General features: G+C 45.0%; 1 protein-coding gene across 1 annotated transcript; it reads right to left on the bottom strand.

The window, feature by feature from the left end:
* Positions 1-4,188: 4,188 nt before the first annotated feature.
* Positions 4,189-24,313, bottom strand: PSMD2 (proteasome 26S subunit ubiquitin receptor, non-ATPase 2). Its single transcript, XM_083504008.1, has 21 exons — positions 23,986-24,313; positions 22,325-22,381; positions 21,580-21,744; positions 21,009-21,130; positions 20,062-20,286; positions 18,596-18,754; positions 17,799-17,943; positions 16,071-16,131; positions 14,434-14,580; positions 13,226-13,332; positions 12,743-12,870; positions 12,573-12,660; positions 11,138-11,300; positions 10,913-11,014; positions 10,673-10,818; positions 9,610-9,693; positions 8,274-8,442; positions 7,217-7,311; positions 5,731-5,857; positions 4,715-4,833; positions 4,189-4,500 (listed from the first exon to the last, which is right to left on the bottom strand). Exons 1-21 carry the CDS (start codon positions 24,142-24,144, stop codon positions 4,318-4,320), a joined length of 2,751 nt encoding a protein of 916 aa, XP_083360134.1. The 5' UTR covers positions 24,145-24,313; the 3' UTR covers positions 4,189-4,317.
* Positions 24,314-26,259: the final 1,946 nt, after the last annotated feature.

The following is a 26,259-nucleotide window of genomic DNA, read 5'->3' on the forward strand; positions in this document are numbered from 1 at the left end:
CTGGTTCAGAATGCGATGTTCCCAGCCAATGATTGACTGACATTCTGTCGGTGGTCCCTGCTGTTCCCTTACAGCCTCCACCCCGCCTCTGGATTTCCTCATGGCACCTTTGTATCAAGTTTAACCCACAAGAGCTAAATGGAACTTCTAGGTTCAGAGGCACTCTGATCCCAGATTGCAGGTCTTGAATGATAAAAACATATAGAGGGTGCCTCTGAAGTGTGTCTGAAAACTTCAGTTGGCAAAGAATGTGGCAGCAAGGGTGCAAGTGGGTGCTTGGGCACGGGAGCTCATTATACCTATCTTACAGCAGCTGCACTCATTGGTTGGTAGTTTGTAAATGGGCTTAATTCATGCTGGTCATTACTTCTAAATGGCTTGAGTGCATGCTGACTGAGCAGCCATCTCCTTCTGTTGCCAACTGTTCACTCTTAACACCTTCCCTCCAAATATTGCTTCTTTCTAAATCGGTTTGTTCCCCTCCCCCCTCTCCCTGGCCCTATTCAAAAACACACAATCTCAAGGGGTATTTTCTCACTTTTCCCTCAACTCACCTCTATGACTTGGGCTCACAAGGACTAAGCTCCAACTAATAATAAACTGCATGGTGATTTAAAAGTGAGTAAATTATGTACTTATTGACTGACCCTAGACAACAAGATTGCATGAAGATACTCTGTGCAAATATGCTGGTTTAAAAATAATGATTGAGTGTTTCCTATGAAAGATCTACCTACCTGTCAAAATGGCGTAATGAAGCAGACAGTAATGAAAAACATCAACTGACAGTGCCCTGCAGATATTATGCTGGCCTTTGCTTGCAGATGTTGAAAAATGTCCTCTCTTGGACGTAAGTTTGTACGCAGAGGAAAGGAAAGACCATGAACCTGCCTGAACCCAAAGCCATCAAATGTTCTTTTAGACACTTGTGGAATTTGAACAAGCTAGAGTCAGAAAGGACACTTTTTAAATAACATAGTACATCCGTATCTTGAATTCTGGCTTTGATCAGCAGTTGAATCCAATTGTCAAGAGATGCTTCAAAATCACATTGTTGGTTAGTCAGCAAGCAAGATAATTGCTAAATGTTGCTTATGGTGACAGATAACGATGCAGACACTCTGCAGTAGTCATCTCACCCCACCATCCTCTCGCAAAATGAGCCTGAGCATGAATGAGCTGAAGTGTTTCTTTCATATGAGATCATGCTTATTCACCATCACCCAGTGTTCAAGTCAGGAGGGACGGTTAGTCTTTTCTGTAGCACTGACTCATGTAATTCCCTTTTCTTCCCTTCAGCCACCCATACTACCTCTGCAAAAAACCTAGCCCAGAGTCAGATATGAAACCCACTCACTCCTCTGCCGTGCCTTTCTGTTCCCTTTTAATTTGTAAGGTTTGTGTTCTGTCCCCAACCACTAAAAACTCCTCCTTTCTTGTCATTAACTACATGAGGGGTGGGGAACCTTTTTTTCTAAAGAGGGACACATTTCCACAGGGGCCGGGTAGGCAGCGTCAGAAGTAGACATGACTTTTCTTTCTGCCACCTTTGTATTTTTTTCTACCATTCCTTTCCTCCCTGTTAGCAGTGCTGCCAGAGATTGCTCTTACAAGAGATCTGAACTCATTGCCTAAGCTGCAGTATACAGATGCTCAAGAAAACTCCTTGCCAACATCAGGACCCCTAAGAACTGAGATAAAACAGGAAACACAGGCTATGTCAGAATCTGCAGACCGTCTGGTGAACTCTTCAAACAAAAGACGAGGAAAAAGTAAGATTTCTAGCAGTTATGGATCAAGAGCCTTCATAAGGCATTGCCTTATTTCACCTCCCTGGCCAGCAGACTCAAATGTAAATTTGAATAAGCTCACCACAGGGTCCCAAAAAAATGAGTGTCTACCATTTAATTGTCCCAACATTTGGTTTCTTACATGCCAAACTTCTGGCTTTTGCATTGCTCTATAGCAAGTGATTCTTAAGCCTTGGCATGATGTCCTCCCGAATTGGCATGATGTCCTCCCGAAATGTAGACACCCAAGGTATATAATAGCACTGAGATAGTCAGTATCAGGATTTAAGGAAATGAAGTAGAAAATAAATCCCCCAGCCCCACAGCCATGAGGGGAATAACAGAGGAGATTCCATCTGCTTACTTTCTAATCAGTACAATGCATATAGCTGTGTGGTTAGCAAGGATGACTTATCTTGTGACCTACAGCTATTTTAAAAAATGCCTCAGTTGATGTATTTCTAATAGTGAAATAAAGGTACCATTTGGCTATTTAGGAGAATGGTGCAATGCATCCTTTTGCGATTTCTGAAAAGTACTTACAGCCACAATGGTGTGTGTGTGTGTGTGTGTGTGTGTGTGTGTAATTATATATATATATATATATACACACACATACATATACATGTTTTAAATAGTATTCCCTGATCAAATGAATCTACAACATATTAAACTTGAAAGGTGCAGCGCTGGAAAAGGTGCAGGGAAGAACAACCAAAATACTCACAAGCCGTGCAGCAACTTCCCCTGCAAGGAGAACTTAAAACATTTGGGGGCTATTTTGTTTAGGGAAAAAAGGCAAGGCAGGGGGAGACACAATAGAAGCGTATGGCATGGAGAAAGTAGCTTTTTCTCCCTCTTCCAAAGCTAGAATCCAGTACAGCAGAATGGTGGTGGATGCAGGACAGACAGAAGGAATTACTTCTTCACATGGTGCAGTTAAACTCTGGTATTCTCAAAGATGTGGTGGTGCCCACCCATTTACATTGTCTAATCCAGACATGGCCAAACCACTGGTCCTGTTAGCTAGGGATGATGCGAGTTGTAGTCCCAAAACATCTGGAGGGCCAAGTTTGGCCAATCTGTTTAAAACTAACTCACCAAATTAGTTTTATAAATGGCTATATGATGCTTGTAGACTCAGAGACAGCATCTGTCTCAACCTCAGAGGGGCTGGAGGACCCAACACACATCTAACCAATGTCCAGGGGGCACAGCAGCATTTATGTGATATGCCATCTTGCATCATCTTGCCTTTATCAGCCTCCCAAGATGCCAGCTTCCACCCACTGCACTCTGCCCTCATTTTGACACCTGTGCTGTTAATGCTGGGACAAGCCAATGCCAAATCAGCCCCTCAACACTTCTCTGGTGAATTAATGTGGAGATGGGGATGCCATAGGCTACAGAGGCAACCAAGGGCCAGGCAAGACCTTTAGGCTTTGTGCTCAGGAGTCCTGCTGTAGTCCAGCACATTTTGAGCTGAAACATTTCTTCAGGCAAACCTACTTCATCTGATTCTGTAAAAATGGTAGGATAGCACAGCAGCACGATATGATTATCATATGAAGATTCCCTTGAGTTTCTATCCAGCACACAAAAGATTACAGCAGTTTACTAGCTCACGCATACATGGTCTCCCATTGTTTCTTCCAGCTCCTCAGCCCCAAATACCTTTCCATGGTTGGAAATGAGATTCTGCCGTTCTGTATCTCTTTGATTATTCATGTTAGAAAACAAAGTGACTGAAAAATTGCATCCTTCCCTTGAACTGCTGCCTTTCTTTACTAGAGAAATGCAGCCACTTTATTGGTCTGGAAGGATCTGGCAGTATTCTGTGAATTAATACTGGGTAGTGTGGGAGCCACAGCAGAACAATTTCTGTAAAAGTCTTGCATTTTTAAAGCCCTGCGCTTACCACCAAGCTAGAAGGCATGCTGGCAATGTGGAGTGACCCTGTAATCAAACAGGGGGACAGGATATGACACAGTAAGACTTGGAATCTTCCAATGGCTAGGGGCCTTCAGCCCTCTGCCCAGTTTGTTGTAATCTATAAACCTCTGTAGCCTGTGTTCTCGAGGGAATACTTTCTTTTCAAGCATTACAATCTTCGCCAAATAGTTTCCCAGCTGTCAAAACCACCTAAGTTCTCCTTGCCCTTTTCAAGTGTAGTGATGAATACGAGACACTTTGTTCAGTCATCAATAGATGTCAGCTACACAAACCTCTTAATAACAGTGTCCAGGTTGCAGCTGCTCCTGGGAGACTACAGGCAGCCTATGCACAGCCCAACAAGTTTACAACCTACCTTCCCTATTCCTAAGTAAAGGCCAAGGGATTTCTGGTTACCGCCATTCTACAGATAGGAAGATCAGAAGAGAACAAACGGGAAGCCAAATTAACTCCGGTCAATTTATTTTCCTAAGAAGAGCTCCTTCTGTAACAAAAAAGATGGAGGAGGCTAGTCCCTCCTCACAGTGCCGCATCCTACTCCCCACTCCCCTCCCACCCCAAAACCTCAGGCAATTCAGACATCATAGTTGGGATTCTTGCGAAGAATAACAAAGCCCTCCAGGATGGGTGTCACTGGCAAGTGCTCCTCTGTGGCCAGCTCTGCCCGCTCACCATGGGCCAGCAGCACTGGTGTTGTGTGGGTCTGGAAGCCAGTGATAGTCTTCGGTTTGCCTGCCTGGCCTACCACATCCACCGCCTGAGAGGAAGGCCAGAGGTTAGTGCTAGTGAACAGGAAAGTTGTTCCCCCAACCCTCTGGTCCTCAAGCCTTCAGGGAAGCCAGGAAACGAAAGAGCCCCAGATCCCCATTCTCCACTAAAGCTACCCATAGTAACCCATGAACAGCCAAAGTCCCCATGGGATCCCCAAGCAAAGCAGGGACCCTCCCAGCTACTGTTCAGAGCCTACTTACCTGCCCCACTCTCACAGACACTGGCAGGGGGCGCAACTCCTCGTCAAAGGTCACAAGCATGCGTGGCTGCATGGCAGCCACAAGGCCATACAGTACATAGTGGGACTTCCCCAAAATTACTAGGAGAGAAAGGAAAACATAAGTCAAGGCCTACAGAGACTGGTCCACTAAGGAAGTTTCCCTTATCCAAGCCAAAGCTGCCCTCATACTTGATTAAATCTGTTCACCAGTAGAAGGCAGAGACAGAATTCAAGGGATCAATGAACCACACTAAAAAAAAAAATCTTGTCTGTCTATTGATTCAGCCACCATTTTGATGCACAGTAATATAGAACAGAAATATCATTATCGTCCTTTGATCATCAACAGCACTTTCTCACTTTTTATTTAACTAGAACACAAAAAGGACATGGTCCTCATCAGCCAAGCAAGCTCTTTTCAGCAAAAGACAAAGGAGAGGACTTACCATATTTCTCTGTCTTTTTCCAAGTGGCAATTTAAATGTGCATGTGCTATTCTCTACTGCCACTGGGTACATGAATTTTGCTCTTTGTCATCTATACTCCAGTACAAAACCAAAGCAGGATTATGGCCCGGAAGCCTAGGCTCAGACACATACGAAGGAATCCTTTATGTATGTCAGAACAATGACCCACCGAACTGGATAACTGTTAAGCCTGACTTACAAAAGCTCTCCAGGATCTCACGCTAAAGAGAAAGGAGAATTCTAGGAGCACTGAATTAAGGATCTTGTGTACTAAGGCTTCTCCCTTGAAGCTTTGTGGATCTCTAGAGGAAAGGAGTTCCAGAATTAGACACCTAGAGCTCCTCCACTTACTCTCAACTGTTCACATCTGAATGATGGCTGAAAAACGGGGGGCAAAAACATTAATGATGGCACCTGCCTCCAGTAAAAATGAAATAGTCTCTTAACCACTGAAAAGTAATTAATTCCAGAGTTCACCATTAGAGGGGCCAGCCAATTATACTCCCCAACTCCAGGGGCCAATACTTACTGTTACGGACATCAAGGAAGGACACCAGCACAGTCAACAAGCCTGCCACGGCCACCTGGCTCATGAGCTGCCGATCACTGTGGTAAGGACAGAGAGTGAGGGTCCCTTTCCCGAGGTGTGTTAGGCCCTGCATAGCAAGCAGAAAATATATTGGTGATGGGAAAATCCATGGCTGGGACCAAAGGACCACTCGCAAGCAGTCTTGAGGTTCATTCAACTTAAATGTGGGGTATAAACCTAACATTTAATAAACACCAAACATTTGGCTATTCAGAACTTGATGTCACTATGTGAGGAGTGTAAGAAGTCAGCAGTGTGTATGCATTATCATTCCAAACTGCTACCATAGATCTGCTCCGAGTACCCGGCGGTGGTGCTTCACCAACCCTTGCAGACCTGCTCCCTTTCCCTCCACCCTCTCTCCTAGCTTTCCTTCCTTCTACAGGAAGACAACCCTCCTCACCATGACAGAGATACAGGTCACAGCAGGGACTGTTTGGAAATGCAGGTCCCAAGACTCCACAAATAATTTTCACAGACTGAAAACCTTTCATGTGGTACTATAGGGCATCATTATTATTATTTTTGCAAAGCCCCAAATCCCATTTCTTTCTCAGAAAGTTGAGAAGCTGCTTGAGTTCTAATTGCTCTTTTCTATACACCCCCCTAAACTCCCATTCAGGGTTGCAAATGCATCATGATCCTGTAAGTGCTTGATGCATGGGCAATGTTTGTGGAAATCTTGAAAGACTGAAGGGTGTAGCTGAATATGGTCCCCAGGATTCAGAGCAGGGGCTTTGGTGCTCTGCATAGCCCCTTGCTCCACCCAATAACGAGCATAAGCAGATTACACAGTGCAAAAATACTGTACATCTGCCCAATCTGCATAATTTTTTACAAATCACAGGCTGCCTCGATGCATTATTATTATTTTATTGCCTTTTCTTGCAGTTACTCTTTAAAATGCCATGGGCACTGACAGCATTGGAGAAATATTATTCGGAAAACAGGACAGAGGCAAAACTGAGGGGGGGGATTTTCAAATACATTTCTCCCCTCTGAGGGAAAAAAAATGCATCTGTCTTCTGGTAATATTTAGTGGGGATAGAAGCACACCAAGGGGAATGAAAATCAGCACAGCAAAACACACAACAATCCCATACAGACACCCCCTGAACACACACCTCTGCAGCCCCCCTTCCGCCACTGCTGCAAAACCCTGCAGCCGTACTTCAAAGCAAGCCCATTAGCAACCCTAACCTAGTCCTGCTGCTGTGAAATCTCTGCCTAGGAATAGTAGCACAGTACAAAAGCAGAACAAAAACCCACCTATACTAAATTTCAAAAGTCACTATTTCTGCTGAGAATGTTAATCACAGATACAGCCTAATAATAATATTTGGTAAATTAATCTAGCTGTTTAACAACTCTAAAGTTAACAATGCTACCCTCTAGCTTGGGGCAGAGTTTAAGCTGAGCCACTTACCTGGGCCAATCGCACCATGAAGAGGTTATTGGGATCCTTGGCATGATATTGTGCCAACTGTCGAAGCATCGCAGCCAGGCGGGCATTATTGGTACCTGTGAGGTCCGGAAAGGAGGGATCAGGAAGCAACTAAAAAAGTCCAAGCTCCCACAATCACATTCTGGGTAGGACAGGACTGCTGTTGCGAACAAGGGGGATTCCTCCCACCACTAGACAAAATGAAAAGGTATGCACGGGGAGGTTCCATAGGGAGTGCAACTTAGGGCATGTAAAGGAGCCTGCAGGGTGGTACAGCCCTTAATCTCCCATCGCAGAAAGATCCAAAAGATTTTAGCTTTGTTATTGCACATATATTAACTCATGCTTAATGGGGGAGAAGAAAAACTGAAGTGAATGTATAGAGGGGCACTGTGGTCCACATATTTTCAGTTTTCATTTTAGTTTGTTTTCGCATGCAAGAGCCCAGCATCTGCAGGTATGGCCAGGAGAGACCTCCACCTGAAACCCTGCAGAGTCGCTGCCAGCCTGAGCAGACAAGACCAATCCAGGTGGGCCAATGGTCTGACCATGTGTACAGCAGCTTCCTATGATGCTGTGCCAAAATAAATTATTGGGTTTTTTAAGTGCCACAAAATACTTTTGCTCGCTTTCTCCGAAATAGACTTAACACTATCAGAAGCGAGCCAACAGTAAATCACACCATTCAAAGTTGGAGTTAACTCTTTATCAGCAAGAACACGATCTGCACAGACTAGGCGGGTTGTCATGCCTAATGAGCACAGTGGTTCCTCCCTGGTAGGTCTTGCCCCATGGATCAGTTGCCAAGACTGAAAGTCCCCACCTCCCTATAGCCACCTAAATTCCCTCCTCTCCAGGGCTTTCCCCCAAGCAATTGGAGACTGCGCCTGCATGAATCCAACCTCTCCTCTGCACTTGTCAATGCTGTATTCTAAACACCAAGGCATTCTGGATCATCAGAAGGCATTTCAGACCAACTGCAGGGATTTCCCATTGGCCCATGGCCTGCACAGTCGCCCAAAATTCTGAACATGCTTACCGCTGCCTACCATGCCCATGGCAAAGATAGAGTTGTAGGACACTTCTGGGTCAGCATCGTGGGAAAACTTGCTGAGGGTGTCAAGTATGTTGAGGCGGGGATTAGAGACAGAGATGAGGGCCAGGGCTAAGGGGACAGCTCGGCGAAGAGTGGGTTCCCCATACCGCAACTGTAGAAGGAAGAGGAGAAGGTGAGGCCAGGATTGAATGACACATGCAACCAGAGACAAAAATGCAGCCCTTCTGAAGGTTGCAGCAGCAGTCCAAGAGGCATCAGAGCATCCACCAGCTGCCAGAGTAACAAAAAGTAACTCCAAACTCTTAGCAGAAGGGCTTCACAGACAATGTGTAGCAACCATCCAGTTTATCCACAGAGAAAGCAAAGCTAAAATCTCAACAAACCCTAAAACAACATCTGTTAGATGCAAAGCTTTGTAGTTTCAAACTGCAACTCCTGCTCCTGCTCCTCCTAAATTCTCAGGAATGCAATGTTCATTTAGGTTCACAGCTCACACCCTGCATACGGCTGGCAGACCAGGGGTGGGAGCAGTGCAGCTCACAGGGGCAGCAGCAGCAGTATTTCCTTGGCTGAGGTCACCCTCCCTTTACAGTGGTGCACCAGAGTGCAAACCACCCAACAAGCCTGTATAAATTGTGATGTGAACCAGGGCCAAGAAATGTTTTGGAACACATGGAATGTAGATCTTGGAACTTGCAGGCAATGAACGGGATAGGACAGACTTTCACTTTGTTCCCCAGTGTCAGTGCAGTCCCTTAGGAGACACATTTCTAGTTCAGAATTCTTCTCTCACGGTAGAACTGATATATCTAGCTGTATTACACACAAACACCAAAAGAAAGGCATGTTGAAGCAACACATTCCTAGGCAACTAGGGACATTCCAGAGACCTAGTCTGATCTGCATTATTCACACAAGACAGATTTTTTTTAAGTCAAAAGGCTCTCCTCTACCCCACCCTTCCAACAAACAGTATTTCCCTTGTCATGACTTAATGGTAGGTGCTGCTCAAATTTAAGAGCAGACCAATCCCTTATTTGTAGGGCTAAATGAAGAACATGGCTTGTAATCCTGGAAGGTCTTCTCTCTTTTCCATTAGTCCTGCAAAACTTTTTCAAAATTGTGGCAAACTTGGCTTCACTGAGAAAGGAATTCAGACGAGGGGTTGGAACAGCAGGCAAGTTTATTCTGTTTTTCAGTTCAGACTACGGCAGGGCTGGCCAATGACACAGAACGATCCCTGGCTGCACACTGGATCCCAAGTGGCAATTTTTGCCCCCAAATGGAGAGAGCATATCCCCCACACCATCTTACTCACCAAGTGACCAAAGGTGCGCAGAGCCATCTCGGCCCCAATCTCTTCCCCCATAGCGATGAGTGCAATCCCCAGTACAGCTACGCCCTGCAGAGGGAAATACAAATTCTGAAACCACAGGATACCTTATGACATGGATGAAACACATTTTCCCCAAAGCTAAATGTGGCATCCCAACTTCCTCAAGCAAGGCCACCCTAAGACTGCCTCAGAGCTTTTTATTGTGAGAGTAAGAGAAAAGGTTTCCCAGGCTAGTACTAACTTTACACTCAAATCTGTCAGTCCAGTTCTGACTCATTGCTGTTCATTGGTTTAGTTCAGGACTCTTTATTCCACAGAAGTGCTTTCAAATACTCCATGGAGTGAAAGAGCGCCCTTGTGCTGATTTCAAGATGAGGAAAGGACATAATTGAGGACATTACAACCAGCTGATGATGCAAATTATCAGCAACTGCTCCTTAGTTAGGAACAAGGACCCACACCTCTGGGCTGGTACAACCAAAACTGAATTTTAAGACCAGCTTTTGGTGGTGATTGTTACCATGCATATACAATTATACAACCCTACAAGCAAATAACCAATGACATTTGTTCAGGATTTATTTTTTCATCATTTCTGAACGTATCACTAAGCTGGTGGTTTCATTTCAAGCACAAACCTAAGGCAACAATTTAAAATTGTTTAAACAGACTTTTTTTTGTTGTCTTGTTGAACAGTCAATCCCAATGCCAAGGAGCAGAATCACCTTTGTCTATGCAGCTCTCAGCCCATCTGTCTAGGTTGGGAGCACAAGAATCAACCGTATACCAAGGCCAAACTGTTTGAACAACCAAGCAGAACCAGTTCCGACAGGCAGTGGCTTTCCAGGGTCTCAGGCAGAGGCTCTTTCCTATCACTGACTATTTGATGTTTCGAGTAAAAATGCCAGGGATTGAGCCTGGGAACCTCTGCACACACAGCACATGCCACATGTTTGCCTTGCCCACAAGCTCCTGTTCTCTCACTCACAGCATCCAAGAGAGAGAGACCTCTCACCTTTTCTTAGACCCGGAACCTTTACCCTACCTGATGAGCCCCCATGTCGGCAGAGTTCTCTTTTTTCTCCTTGTCCTTTTTCTCTTTCTTCTCTTTCTCTTCTTCCTTCTCTTTGGAGTCAAAATGCTCACTACAAATGTGGAGAAGCTGTTGCACCTTCAGCACATTGCCGGATCCTGGAGGAAAAACCCAAGACCACAAGTAAAATGGGACTGGGGCCTCCAACACCCAGTTCACAAGCAGCCAAAACAATGCTGAGCCCAGACTCACCTGCATAGGCACAGATGTCTACCAGCGTGTTGGCAAAGCTGCGGAAAGGCTCCGACACAACCTGCAGTGCTGCCAGGATTGCTTCAATGGCCTCACCCTTTCCTGTAGGAAACATCAGAACAGCAGCTCAAGAGAAGCCCAAAGAATTCTGACCAGGGACCCTTCCTCCTCCTACACAAGTATGTGCCTGACACCCACAGATCTGGCCGTAGTGAATGTGCTTACCAAGGTGGTTCAAGCCCAGGCCAAGAGGTAGCCATCTGGCATAAGTGTCCTTCAGCTCCGTCTCAGATTTCTCCATGATGGTTTGGAGGATGGTGGAGGTAACATCTCCATTGCATGAGCCCACAGCAATCATTCCGCAAGCCAGGGCTGTCACACCGGCCACCTGGGGAGAAAAGAAAGTGTCACACCAAAATCCTTGCAGCTGGAAAATACACTAAGGGCCTGCTAGATCAGGCCACTGGCTCAGCTAGGCCTACAGCATCCTGTTTTCACAGTGGCCAACCAGATGCCTGTGGGAAGCCTCAAAGCAGGACCCGAGCGCAACAGCCCTCCCCCCACCTATGATTCTCAACAACTGGAATTCAGACGCATACTGCTTCTGACAGAGGCATATTGTAAGCAGCATCCTGAAGGAGACCACAGAGTGAAAGCTATCCACCAGATTCCTGCAAAACAGTGCTACTTCCCAAGAACCAAATCACTGAAACACCTGCTCATTGATATTTTCCTGCAGCACACAAAGGGAAGAATATGCATGGCCACTTTCCCCTTTTTCCAAGTGATAGCCGCCAATCTATCAAGGTAAGGTCTGAAGCAACCATTAAAACTAGTCACACTTTACTAGGCTGAGCAGTTGAAACCAGGAAACACATCATTTCACAGGTTCAGCATTCCCTGGTTTCCTCAAGGTTTATACAAACCACTACAGATGGGATTTCAGGTAGCCAAGAACTCTGACCCATTCTCACGTGAGAAGAAGAGTGTCAAGATCATCTTTCAAACCTAGGCTTGACATATATTGGCATTCAGAACCTCAAGGTTACACAACTCCTAGGTTGGCCTTGAGCACTGTTTGCCCACTACCTACTGCATGGCAAACACGTTTAAGTGGCTTGCGATGACATCCACACTTCAGGGTCTGTGTTTCTGCAAACTTAAGAAATGGATAAACCTTTTCACTAATCCTTCCAAGCCAAGAGAGTCAAGCAGAAGGCTCTCCACAGGGATGCTTTTGGAGTCCTGTGCATCTTTAAAGTTGTACTAACTTCCTATCAAAATTGGATTTTGCTGGGCGACATGCTGAGGGCATTGGGATATGAACCTCCCCCTTCCCAAGGTCACTTGGAGAGGTCTTGGTCCACCTGCCTTCTCATTATCAATAGGTTAGACCAACAGGCTTTTACTAGGTTACTTGCTTTTTAGATTCAACATTCTGTTTTGGACTCTGGGAAGAACACACCCCAATATTACAACATAAAAGTCTGAGTCAGCTAAATGGCCCTCAGCCATTCACACAAAAACAAACTCCAAGCTAGAGCACAGAAACTCTGCTTCTAATTGCCTTCTACACTCCATGAAAGACACAGCCCCATCCATCCACCCCTGGGCAAGAAGCTGACCAAAGCACCAGATGGCTGTGGCACTGTTCCCTCACCTCCATGTTGGACTTGGAATCTCCCATTACAGGAAGAAGCAAGGTCAGGACATCTTCTCGATTGGAACCAGCATACGCCAACCCCAGCCTGCAAGAGAATACCATGTCACTTAGAGTGATATATGCGATGCTCTGTGGAGAGGGAAATGGAAGCCAAGGCAGGTCCTCACCCAAAGATGGCGCCGATCCTCATGGTGTTGCTATTGTGGAGGACATAGTCCGAGAGCAATGCAAGGGCAGGGTCACACTCGTTCCTCACGCCAGAGTTCACGATACCACAAGCCAGAAGAGCCCCCGACTACAGGACACAAAATAGGAAGTGGGGAGGCACTGTCAAGTACAACGAATGTCATGACAAGCCTATACAGTATCTAGTAAGCTAAAAGGGCTAAATTAACTGTTGGGTGGCATTATGTTAAATACTTGAGTTATGTAGTCCTTGCCCGGATGAATCAGGGCAGATGAACTGTCACTCGGATGCCTCACATGCCAACCTGATAATAAGAGTCAATGCGGAGATAGATGGACTAGTGGTCTCAGATGGACTGCTTAAAGAAACTTCCTATACTCTTAAAAAGAGTCTGTCTTGTTATTTTGATATGACTGGATTGCTGTGAGCAGTTAACACTCAGGCTGAAAGGAAGGTCACCCACCTTGATGTAGTCTTCTGAGGAGTACAGGTACTTGTCAATCTGTGTAAGCCCCCCATCCACATCCCACAACAGGATCATCCCCAGCGAGGCTGCAGCACTCAGCATCCCTATAAAATAAATGTAAAAGCTTCTTAGGGTGAAGATGGACACTCTTATAAGAGAATGAGAGGATGCATGTCTCATTGGGGTTATGGAAATTTACACTGGGGAGGAAGAAGAAAGGGGTTCAGGACAACTAGGAGGGGCAAGCAGCTATGGCAAAGGCTGCTTAACAGATGATAGCAGTTACCAAAAATATTCCAGGCTTTCAGACAACACCTTGTGTTAAAGTCAAAGAGCCTTAAAGGTCAAGAGACTAGCCCTTATTTCAAAGCTAGGTGTTTCACATCAAGACACTGCTTGGCACAGTAATGAGATGTCTTTCAGATGAGACATCATCTAACTCAAATACTCTCAGCTGTGCAAAGTCAAACCAACCCCACATCAAATGGTGAGGGTTTCACACTCTGAAGAACTAACCCAGAGGAAAACATGGCTCACGCCTGGGTTGGAGTGAGCAATCTTGGCAAGGCAGCAGCAATCTCATTCGTTTATACCTTTCCTGTTCACATATAAAGTAGGGGGAGGCGTCTTAAGTCTTAAAATGAAAAGGTGTGAGGCACCATCACGCACCATGTTCAGAGATCCAGGCTGGGGAACTAAAGTGCCTGATGTGACAGAGGATGGGGAGACAAAGCAGGGGATGCTTCCACACCTATGCACACATTTCTTTGTAAAAAATTGCTTCCCACCCTCTGCTTTATGCCAGATCGATCTATAATTAAAAGCAATTCCTGGGCCACCTATCATCCATGCAGATGCCACGAATGAAATATAAAAATAAACCCCTCACCCTTAGTTTGGCCTGAAGCAACCAATTTAACTGGGCGAATGTCACACATGCAGCACTCCCAGTACCAATGAACGAAATGTCCCAAGCCCATAACAGCCAAAAGAATTCAAACCTCAGGAATGAAGTCCTTGGCCAAGAGCACCAAGTTAGAAAGTATAACATACAAAAGTATCACCAGGCCCTTGTCAAGAAGGTAATTCAGTCAAATTTTGCCACAGAAAAATAGTAGGGGAGAGCTCTCTGACCACCATCCCCCCCCACCCCCATAATGTTCTCCCAAGCAGACCAGCTGCTGCCTGCTCCTCTTCCGACTCACCATGGTCCTTGTTCTTGTACAGCCACTTGTTGCCGTCGTCTGTCAGCAGCTTGTCCTGCCCAAAAGCAGCATTCACAAAACCGTTAACAAAGGACGAGGCCAAGTTCATGCGAGCCGAATCCACTTGAGAGCCGCTGCCGCCAAACCCTGAAGGAGCAGAATGCACAAGACGGAACCAGTTGAGGATGACAGACTCCGATGTCAGCCTAGAACTACTCAAACAGGTCCTCCTCTCAGCCAGTGCTCCATTCACACTTCTCCCATTCATCTCACGTGGCAGGCAAGGAAAGAGCATTTTTGCAGGATGAGCAGTCACCAGCTATTAAAGACACCTACACTTTCTAGCTGAATGATTGCATGATTAATATAGAAAACTGCATGCAACAATGAAGACAAGACACAGCATTTTGAAGTGAAGCACAAGTGATTTGGTGAGCCTAAGAGCTCGGGCAGAACTGCTTATTTATCAACTTGGACTATCATAATACCTTGCACGTGGACAACCCTTGAAAAGTTTGGAATACCCCAGCTCTTACATATAACACCAGTTCATCCCTATGAACTAAGCAGGCAAGACATTGCTCCAGGTGCCACCACTGCCTGCCGTTAATTCTTAAGTTTTTTTATTCCAAACCCACAGTCGTCGCAAAATAAATGTGCAAATATTACAGCAAGCACCTGTTGGCAGCTTAATCATACTATTCCTGACAACCCCAAGATCACTGGATAAAGTTATGTTTTTAACTGAATCTGCTTTTAAATGTTTTAAACTGTTGTAGAGTAGACTGTTTTTCTTTTTAAATTGTGGGTGTGTTTGCCATCCTGGGCTCCTTTGGGAGGAAGGGCAGGATACAAACTCAATGAACAGTAGCAATAGCTAAACTCAACCAGACCATCTGCTTACAGTTAGCATCTACTTAAGAACAGAGCCATTTCAGCAGTGATATCTGTGTGGTGGAATTCGCTCCCAAGGGAAGTTTGTCAGGCTCACTCTACTAAGAGCTTCAGAAGCATGCCTATTTCATAAGGTCTCTTCTAGCTCTGATAAAAGCTCACTGATTTGATGCCGTGTAATAGGTGCTACATATTACAATGTGTGAATTTTAGAAATTGCTATGATGATCGAGATATCAGTCTCAATATGCTATAGATATTGGTATATAAGCTGCTTTGAGTGCCTAAAGACAATAGCAATATACAAATGAAAATGTACACATTAGCATGTACTTTATTCGTATAAAGTACATGCTAATGTGTATATTTTCATTCAAAATCTAATACAGTGGTACCTCAGGTTAAGTACTTAATTTGTTCCAGAGGTCTGTTCTTAAGCTGAAACTGTTCTTAACCTGAAGCACCACTTTAGCTAATGGGGCCTCCTGCTGCCACCGCACCACCAGAGCACGATTTTCTGTTCTCATCCTGAAGCAAAGTTCTTAACTCGAGGTACTATTTCTGGGTTAGCAGAGTCTGTAACTTGAAGCGTATGTAACCCGAGGTACCACTGTAGAAACCATTTTTATTTACTTTATAAGTGAAATTCCTTTACTGTAAATTGAATAAACTTTGGTTCTGCCATCAGGACCCTGATGAAGCTGCCTGGATGGCTACCCCACTGCTCTGAGTAGAACACTTACGGTTGTTTTCTAGATGGGTTTTGTAAATATCATCTGGCACTTTTGGCTCCATGATGTCCAGCTGGAAGGAAAAGAAGAGGTTATTCTTCTTAGCCATATGATGCCGCAGCACCCTAACATGGCTTTCCTAACTTTACAGGAAAGCATTATAGTGGTACCTTGGTACTCGAATGGCTTGGCTCCTGAACAAATCGGCTCCTGAATGCCGCAAACCCAGAAGTGTTCTGGTTTGCAAATGTTTTTCGGAAGCTGAACACCCAACACGGCTTCTGATTGAGTGCAGGAAGCTCCTGCAGCCAATCAGAAGCTGCGACTTGGTTTTCAAACTGTTTCGGGAGTTGAACAGACTCCTGGAACGGATTATGTTTGAGAACCAAGGTACCACTGTATAGCTCATCTCCACTGGGGACCAATCAGTTGCCATAATACACATTTTGCAAAAAAGGCTGTATGCCATTTTTCAGAAGCCATGCTCCAGGTCAGCCCACCCCACTCCACCCACCCACCCACCCCACTCCACCCAAGCAAACTTTCACTTGACCTCCCAAGTTGTCAGTCCTTTAACCCCAGTCGCTCTGCAGTGCAAGCAACCTACTTGCAAGCCTTAGCCTTCTCTTCCTCCCCAAGACACCACAGCAAAACCTCCAATCCAGAGACCAAGGTATGTAAAAAGGATTGAGAAGATTTCTGCCTCTAATGAGCTTGGGTCCCTGAAGTTGACTTCTGCATCCCAGCCCAGCCCACACAACACTGCAGCCTATGCTGCATTATTATCATTAACATAGTAAAGGTAAAGGTACCCCTGCCCGTACGGGCCAGTCGTGTCCGACTCCAGGGTTGTGCGCCCATCTCACTTAAGAGGCCGGGGGCCAGTGCTGTCCAGAGACACTTCCGGGTCACGTGGCCAGCGTGACAAGCTGCATCTGGCGAGCTAGCACAGCACACGGAAACGCCGTTTACCTTCCCGCTAGTAAGCGGTCCCTATTTATCTACTTGCACCCGGGGGTGCTTTCGAACTGCTAGGTTGGCAGGCGCTGGGACCGAGCAACGGGAGCGCACCCCGCCGCGGGGATTCGAACCGCCGACCTGACGATTGGCAAGTCCTAGGCGCTGAGGTTTTACCAACAGCACCGCCCGCGTCCCATCATTAACATAATTATCCTCAAATTATTAACTGCGTTCTAAACAGCCATCTCAAGGTGAAGTACATTGAAAATAACTAAAAACATAAAACAAATGTTATTCCACAGAACAAGGTAAGCCACACTAAAAGCCCTGCTCTGAGTTACTGCAGAACAGGCTCCTGAGACCTTAGAAACTTGCAGGAGAAACTCTCCCACAGATCACAGCAATCTATTGGGAGTTTAAGGGATAAGGTCGTCTCTCAAGTAACACACCCCTAGTCACAGGGGATAACTGAATAGCCTATGAGGCACTTGGACCTTAATTAAGAGGCATTTCATCTCAAGAACAATAACTTTCAATTTTTGGTTGCAAAAGACAAAGGAAACAAAGTTTCAGATGGTTTTCTGTTAAATTAAACCTCACTGCCTCGGTAAGTATTCCCAGACATCTCTAATAAATTTGGTATTTCCAATCAATGTTCACCAATCCGCTCCATTCTAAATGTGTCTTCTGCAAATCACCAGCGACAACTGCTCCCCTACATGATCCAATGGTCACTTCCATCCATGAGTGTGAGCTCACAGCAGTCTGCAGGGCACTCACCTCCCTGGCCAGGGCCAGAAAGTTGCTGTTGAGTTGGACATTAGACATGATTTCTGTGAGATCCTCATACTCTTCTACATCCTCACTTAGCTCCAGAAAGACTCCATGGCGACCCAGCATGAAGGCCATTTGCTTTTGAACAACCCTGCAGTAAAGGGCAGAAAATGCAAGCATGTGAGCACAAGGAACCGTGCATGCAACATTCCATTCCTCACATATCAAGGCTTGCAGAAACCTCACTAGTATCTTCCTAGCTTTCAGCCAAAAAAAGAAGTATAGACCAGGTTTAGAGCAAGTAATTTGTGTATTTAAGGCATCATGGCGATGCCAGGAATGGAACGAGTGAATTTCTGCATGCAAATCAGTTACTCTACCATTAAACTATGACCTTTCAGGTGTGGCCAGTTTAAGTGGTCATGGCCAATTTTTAATTTTTTAAAAATCAAATTCTGGAAGAACTTTGAGGGGGAGGTTCACAAAAACCTTTTGGCATCACAAAATCACAGCAGGGGACCAATGTCAGCGGTCAGCAAAAAAATAAAGGTAATTAAAAAAACTAAATGAAAACTTTGGTAGGGTCACAGAAAACATTTTGGGAACCCAGATGTGGCCTGTGGGATGCAGTTCATCCACTCCTTACTTATCAGTTCTAAGGCCATTCCCCACCCTGACTATGTGAGAATAACCACACCAGCCTTGCTCACTGCATCTGGCCTTCTCACTACTTATCTGCTCTCCTTTTCCTCCAACAACCTGGACCTCTGTGACACCCAGCCCTAGACAAGGTCCCCACATACACATCTTTGCAGGAGATGAAGATGTTCTCTGCCAGTTCCATGTCATTCAGCATGAGAGCCAGGCGCAGGGCTTCTGGGTAGCGATTGAATTTTCGGAAGATGCTGAGGGCACAGCGGAGGAGGGCAGAGTTTTCCGGCTCAGGGACATAGCTAACACAGCTGCAAGAGACAGGGAGGGAGATGATGAAGTTTGGGTGGTATCAACATGGTGGGCAAACCCTTTCCTCAGTAATGGATGAGAAGGCAATCGCTACAACATTCGGGGGGAACACCGTACGTGTATGCACAGCAAAATATTTGCCATCACACATACACGCATTGTTGAAGCAGCCAGAAATCTCAATGGCTAGTAAATAAGATCTACGTTTATGAGTGTTACCAGACTCAAGGGGCATCCCAGTTCAAATTGTGACAATAAAACACTTTACTTAAAGATGGATTAGCTACACCACAGTGAATATTCAACAAGAACTTCAGTTCTGTGAGCCAAGACAAGAGATCAATTCACTCTGCAGACACTCTTAGGCCAAAGCTACACATTATTTGCCAGCTTACATTTCCTATTGTTTAACTGTAACTTTTCCACTGCAAGGTGGCGATGGCACAATTTACAAGAGGGTGAAGCAGTGAATGGGAGAAAGGTATTTAACCCTGCCTCCACTCATCACCTTTTCACAAGTCCCCCATTGGGATTTTATTGCCAACAATAAAATTGTTGGAAGCTCAACTGTAGAGAATAGAATGAACTGCACAGGAAAAGAGGTAAGCAAGGGTTAAACCCCCTCCTCCAATTGCCCTTTTAGTCCTGTAAATTGTCCCCTACCAAATGATACATTGCAAAGGTGGAGAGATGGGTGGGCATTTGGAAACACAAGCTAGCCCATGTGGTTCCAGCCTTCGTTTGAAGTGCACTGCAGTGTCATAATCAAAACTGGAATGCAAAGATCAGTTGACTGTGAAGTAACAGAACAATACCTCCACTTTCAAAGCTCTCCATCTTGTACTCTCTTAAACCTTTACACTTCCCACCCTGCACAAGCTCATCTCCTTTTAGCCCTCAGCTGCTGTTTTTCAGAATGTTCTTCTCTGGCCTCTATACCTGCAAATATACTATACCTGCCACTCTTCATCAGGCTGCTCCCCTCCATTTTCCAAGTCCTTCTGTGTGATCCTACAGGGTCTTGGCTAATTATTTGTTGCCATACCAGGTGCCTCTCATGCAGTTACACCTCAAGATCCAAAGGCTGGCTTTCTTAGTTCCACAGATTTTTTTAAAAAAACTAGGTATCCTCTACGTTACCAAACCAAATAACTAGATCTCATTATTGCTGTCCTCCACTTAATAGTCTCTGTGGAGACAAGAAGGTTCTGAATACACCAACTTCCTTAAGCCCAAGTCTCCATCCTAGCTCAGCAGAGCAGTTCACACACACACACCACAGAACCAAACACCACAGTTCCCTCACCTTGTCAGATAGAGGCAGACTTTGGCATAGGCGTTGTCATCAATATACTCCTCCAGCATGTCCATCTGCTCAATCTCCATAAGCAAGTCACAGGCCTCGTGCTCTGCATTGTGTGCCATGTTGTATGGCACAATCTCCTTCACTAGGGTCAGAAGAGTGTCCTTCTGGGTCTTGTCTGCCTCATCTATTTCTTGCCATTCCTTGGCCACCTCACCAGCCAAGTGTCTGTAGAGGAAGAAACAGCGGGAAGAGTCACAACAGAAGCAATATTTATTCATCTCTTTTCCGGCAGGTTCATCTTGTTTCTGGCAGGATTTATAACCTACGTTTGACCAGCTGTTCTCAAAGCAGGTTGCAAATGAAGCAAAACTGCCAATATAATTATAGCAATAGCAACAATAATAAAAAATATTATTGCAAAAAATCATATTGTTTAGTGTGGCGACACCTACCCTTTGGAACTCCCTGCCTATCGAGATCAAGGAGGTGCCTTCATTTTACACTTTCTGGCACCTACTAAAGATTCCCAGATGCTTAGAAAGTTCAGTTAATTTTAATCTGCTTTAGCATTTTAGCTTTTGTACGTTTTAAAGTAGCGCAAATTTATCTTGATTTTATTGTCTTATCTTTTCAATAAACTGCTTTTGAGCGTGTTTTACAATCAAGCAATGTATAAATTTTATAATTAAATAATTAACTCTTTGAGCTGATAAAAGCATATTAGCTTGGCAATGGAAAACAGCACTGAGCTGCTGTAAGAATTTGATGAAGCAATTCTGTGGAAGCTAAGCTGGTCCACCTAGTTCCTGGATGGGAGATCACCTGGGAACCCTATGCATGACTCCTGGAGTTACACAGAAGGTGGTGTTTCAGTTAATAATAATTAAAATACAAAAAAATACACCCCAGAGTTTCAGTGAAGTCAAATATCTCCTTTTGTTGCTTACCTGACATATTCATGCCCCCACGAGGCCAAGGGTTCCTGGGATCCTACCAGCCGGTACTTTAGACACTCTCGCTCTCCACTCATTGTCATGGCCAAAACTGAGATTATGTCAGCTGCAAATCGCTGTGGGCAGAAAGCAAGTGTTAGAGATGCATCCTATGGTCAGCCATGAATATGGTTGGTATAAATTGAAGAACGGCAGAATTGAAAACAATATTATAATTTGCATCTTCCCCAGTTCAAAATATGTCTCCCTGAATCAGACCAAAGCTGCATCTAATCCAGTACTCTGTTCTCATAGGAGCCAACCAAATACCTAAGGCACAATGCTTCAAGGTAAAGGTTGTTCACTTCTTTCCAAAGAACAGCAGCACCAACTCCACTAAATACTACTCCTCCCGCTGCAAAGATAGGAAGTGGGCTTGCAATCCATACCAGAAGGGCTTCCTTCTTTCTTTTCAAATAAATTTAATGCACTTGCAATCCACATTTGCTCTTGCAGCGCTGGGAGAGATGAAAACAAGACTTGAGATGACATCTAACACTTTCTCAGGCCAAACAATGTTACATACCTTGTTCTCCCCAGCAGCCATAGCCTCATAGATCTCCTTCAGCTTCCCATAATGTGGCCGCAGAAACTTCAGGGGTTTGGGTACAGAAGTCATGGAGGTTGTGGAAGAACGGATCTGCCTGCGTAGCTCTTCCAGTGCAGGTCGATAGAGAGCGGTGTCATGCTCCTACAATAAAATCAGTTGCTATCAGGAGTGGGAGGGGATCAAACAACAGCACCCAAACACCACTTCCAAGACCGCCTCTTTATATCTAATAGTGTCAATGTGAGTCAACATACATCTTTGCCACCAGAAACCCACATACAGTTACTGGAAACAGACACAGGTAACTTTTTGCAGACGATAACCTTCTTAAGAACCTGCCCAAGCCCTGAGATCTTCATCAGACTCTCTCCTGGTGTCCCAGGTGGCGACCAAGGAAAGCTTTTTTTTTTTTTTTGTAACGATACCACACTTATGGAACATAGTAGCTAGGAAACAAACCCCACACACAATTTCAAAGGCCATACATTGTTTAATTAGCCGAAGGCCTGGGAGAAGAGAAGAGTAGAGAATTTGTTTTGACTGGTGGAGGTAGAGTGGGGAGAATGAGGACTGTTACCAACACAGCCTGCAGACTCCACCATGCACTCTACCTTTCCAGAGAGTGACTGCACCACACAGTGATCTATACTACTGATGTAGAAAAGCATAATGCTTTACCGTTTAACTTCCGCATGCTCCCAGTCAAGAACAGGGAACTTACCCCCAAGCGCTCCACAAGCATCTCCAGCTCATCCTGTAACTGTTTGTCTTCTTCAGACTGTAAGGAATTAAGGAAAGATGTGAAACTTCAGGCCTCTTGGAAAACCTGTACTGTTGGCGGCCATTTTGCACATGTCCAATTGACAATGTGCGGATCCTTCTGGACCCGGAAGAGGGCAGAACAGGAGCAAGCTTCTGCATGCTCTACCAACACGTGCAGGGGCCAGGAACAACACCCCCATGCAAAATCTTATCCTGTACTAGAAAATCAACTAGACCTTTCAGTTGCTCTGAAGTGCAACTGATGTTTGCAGCAATATGCAGTGGGAGGTGGTGCTCGCTTTCTCCCAGCCCAAAAGATCCTCAGCTGTTGGGCAAAACTGCTGATAAACATTTTCAGAAAATGGGGGGAAGTGACAGGAAGCACCGAGACTGCCTAAAACACCTAGGAAGGTAGTTAAACAGATTTGTCGCCAGCACCGGACTAGACTAACTACCAACTTGAGGGGGCTTTCATTTAAGTTAGATGAAGGACCAGTCTTAATTCTGTGCAATTCCCTTCCCTATTAAGGAATAATGCCATATCTAACGCATTTTCATTTTGCTCACCTAGGAAGAAACCATCAGATCCTAAACTCTTAACACACCCGCTCAGGTTCATTTGCCCAGATACAACCTTCCTGCCCCTAGGAACAGAAGGAGGGCCTCCCAATCATAATATTCTCAGCAGAGGGAGGGCAAGCCCACTTCTTACCGTGGCAGACATAACCCATCCCAAAGTATTGCCAAATACGTACCACTAATTGTCATTAGCATTTTTATTACCTCACCTACCTGCTCCACTGAGCAAGTGGTCTCATTTGGCATACTAGGAAAACCCAGGTTGTGAGTACCCGCAGAAACAACACTACAGTGGTACCTCGGGTTAAGTACTTAATTCGTTCCGGAGGTCCATTCTTAACCTGAAACACCACTTTAGCTAATGGGGCCTCCTGCTGCTTTTCTTTTCTCACCCTGAAGCAAAGTTCTTAACCCAAGGTACTTAACCCAAGGCATTCCTGGGTCTGTAGTCTGTAACCTGAAGCATCTGTAACCTGAAGCGTATGTATCCCGAGGTACCACTGTAATTATTTTTAGTTTGTTTGTTTGTTGCTCATCTGACTGGGTTGCCCCAGTCACTCTAGGCAGCTCAAAACAAAACAAAAGAAGCCGTAAAAGCACAATATAAACATCGCACCCTAAAAACTGGAGAGGGGAGTAAAGAGGGATGAAATTCACATCCCGCTAAGCCCAGCTGCGGCTGTCAGAAGCAACCCCCCCCCCCAATAAAAGCATTCCGCACATGTTCAGAAACAACTCGGCTCTGTGCGGAACTCTGCACATGCTCAGAAGCAGTAGGCTTGCCAGAGAGCTCTCTCTGAACATGCTCCTTCGGCTCTTCCCACATTCCGGAGCTGACATTTCCCTGGCTATCAATCACTGCTCACAAGGGAATTAACTGCGCGGGGGAGGGGGGGTTGCGGGGGTTTTATGTGGTCCACCCGCCCCCTCGCGAGATCGGGGCCCGACGTCACGCGCCGCCGAGGCGACGGCCGTCCCCGCTAACTCCCGGCTCGGGGCCTGGCGGTGACTCAGCTCGGCTCCCTCCGGCGCAGCGCTCACCAGCTCCTGCTCCTTGTCCGCCACCGAGGCGTTGGGGTCCTTCTTGTCCTTGCTCCACAGCGCCGCCGGCTTGTCGTCCCCGCCGCCGGGGCCCGACCCTCCTCCCGACTGAGATCGCCTCTGGCAACTGCTGCTCCCTCCGCCGCCGCCGTCCTCCATCGCCGAACGCTTCCTCTGAGGGGACGGGAGGGGAGCTGCGCAGGCGCGAGGGGGGAGGGCGGGGCCTAGGCGGGCCAATCCGCGGTAAGGTAAGGTAAAAAAAATGAAAAAGAGCGGCGGGGCGCGCGCGCCGAGTGACGCGTTACGTTACGAGGCAGAAAAGCCGGGGGAAGTAAGGCGGGGAAGGGGAGGAGCCTGGCTAGCGGGGATCAGGGGGCGGGGCGACGGCGAAGACCACGTGGAGATCGTTCCATACATCCAGGGGGCCGCCGGCTTCCAATTGGCTAAAATTAGAGAACAGTATTTTTTAAAAAAACACGTGGTGCGTTTTGTATAATCAGGGTTGCCTTTTTTCAAAAATGAAGTTTTTGAGATAATTTTTAGGAAATTCGCCCCAAAAAGCATGGGTTGCCATACGCCCGGCTTTTCACGGACACTGTAACCGATTTTCGGGGAATCCTCCCGGGAGCTGTTTTCGAAGAGCGAATCCCTTATGTGTCCGGGAAATCCTGGACGTACAGCAGCCTATTTGCGTACATATGTATATGTGCAAAGAAAAAACTCTTTCATTTAGTAGGTATAAAAGATGTATACTGTATACATTCGCCCACAAGAAGTTTGACATAAAAACATTCATTTATTCATTACATTAACATGTCGCCCTTGAAACGACGTTCATAGGGGAGTGTATAGTATAAAAACACATATGTTTGTTAATTTAATAAAATTTATACACCATTTGTAAACAAAACTCTCAAAGTGGTTTACAAAAAGATACAAGAAAATCAAGAAAAAATTCACAACCCTATTTTAAAATACACAAACGTTAAAATACTAAAACAGATTAAGATTGCCTTGACTTTTTAAGCATCTGGACAGGCTTGTCTAAACAAGAATGTTTTCAACAGGTGCCAAAAAAAGTACAGTGAAGAGCAGCTGCTTGATCTCAATAGGCAGGGAGTTCTAAGGTGTAGGCACTGCCACACTAAACAACTGAGTTCTTACAAATGTGGAATGGGTATTATGTGTCACCTATAGTAGTGCCAATTTCACCAATCGAAGCAGTTGAGAGGGCACATGTGGGATAAGACGATCTTGTGGGTGACCTGGCCCCCAACTGTTAATGAATGAAACAGTAAATCACTCACAGCTTTTTTTTTTTATAAAATATTTATTGAGATTATGCAAAAAATTACACATAAAAAAACACACTAACAAACACAAGCTAACAAGAAAGTTAACAAAAAAGCAACCTAGAAAGAATACGAAAAAAAGAAAAAAAAGAAAATGATACAAAATACAAAAACCAGATAACTAAGAAATAGAAAAAAGAAGAGGAAAAAATATTTTTAAAAAAGAATAAATCCATTTTTCAGTATCTTTAAGCTCATTTGCTTATTTCCTTGACCTCCTCACACCTCCCCTTTTGTATTCCCGTTTTCTAAGTCTTTTCAGCAAATCCTTACCCTCTTTCATTCATCTTTACTCTGTGTCTTAACCTATTATAACTATATATTTTCATCCGTATAATTATCTATATTTACCTATTCTTATTAACCTTATTACCAAAACCACTCCTTTTCAGTCCAACATCATTTTAACATTCATTAATTTTACAGTATTTCTGCAGATAGTCTTTAAATTTCTTCCAATCTTCCTCCACCATTTCATCTCCCTGGTCTCGGATTTTGCCAGTCATTTCTGCCAATTCCATATAGTCCATCACCTTCATCTGCCATTCTTCCAGAGTGGGTAAATCTTGTGTCTTCCAATACTTTGCAATAAGTATTCTTGCTGCTGTTGTAGCATACATAAAAAAACTTCTACCCTTCTTTGGCACCAATTGGCCGACTATGCCCAGGAGAAAGGCCTCTGGTTTCTTCAAGACGGTATATTTAAATACCTTTTTCAGTTCATTATATATCATTTCCCAGAAAGCCTTCATCCTTGGGCACGTCCACCAAAGGTGAAAGAATGTACCTTCAGTTTCTTTACATTTCCAGCATTTATTATCGGGCAAATGATAGATTTTTGCAAGCTTGACTGGGGTCATGTACCACCTATAAATCATTTTCATAGTATTCTCTCTTAGGGTATTACATGCCGTAAATTTTA

The sequence above is a fragment of the Podarcis liolepis genome, assembly GCF_965112155.1.
Source record: "Podarcis liolepis genome assembly, chromosome: 5".
Classification (NCBI taxonomy): Eukaryota; Metazoa; Chordata; class Lepidosauria; order Squamata; family Lacertidae; genus Podarcis; species Podarcis liolepis.

Coding starts and splice junctions, on each gene's coding strand:
- PSMD2 (XM_083504008.1), bottom strand. CDS start 24,144: ATGGAGGACGGCGGCGGCGGAGGGAGCAGCAGTTGCCAGAGGCGATCT. Junction 12,661..12,742: donor AGGATCGGCGCCATCTTTGG/GTGAGGACCTGC, acceptor ATTCTCTTGCAG/GCTGGGGTTGGCGTATGCTG. Junction 4,834..5,730: donor CTTCCTTGATGTCCGTAACA/GTAAGTATTGGC, acceptor TTTCTCTCCTAG/TAATTTTGGGGAAGTCCCAC.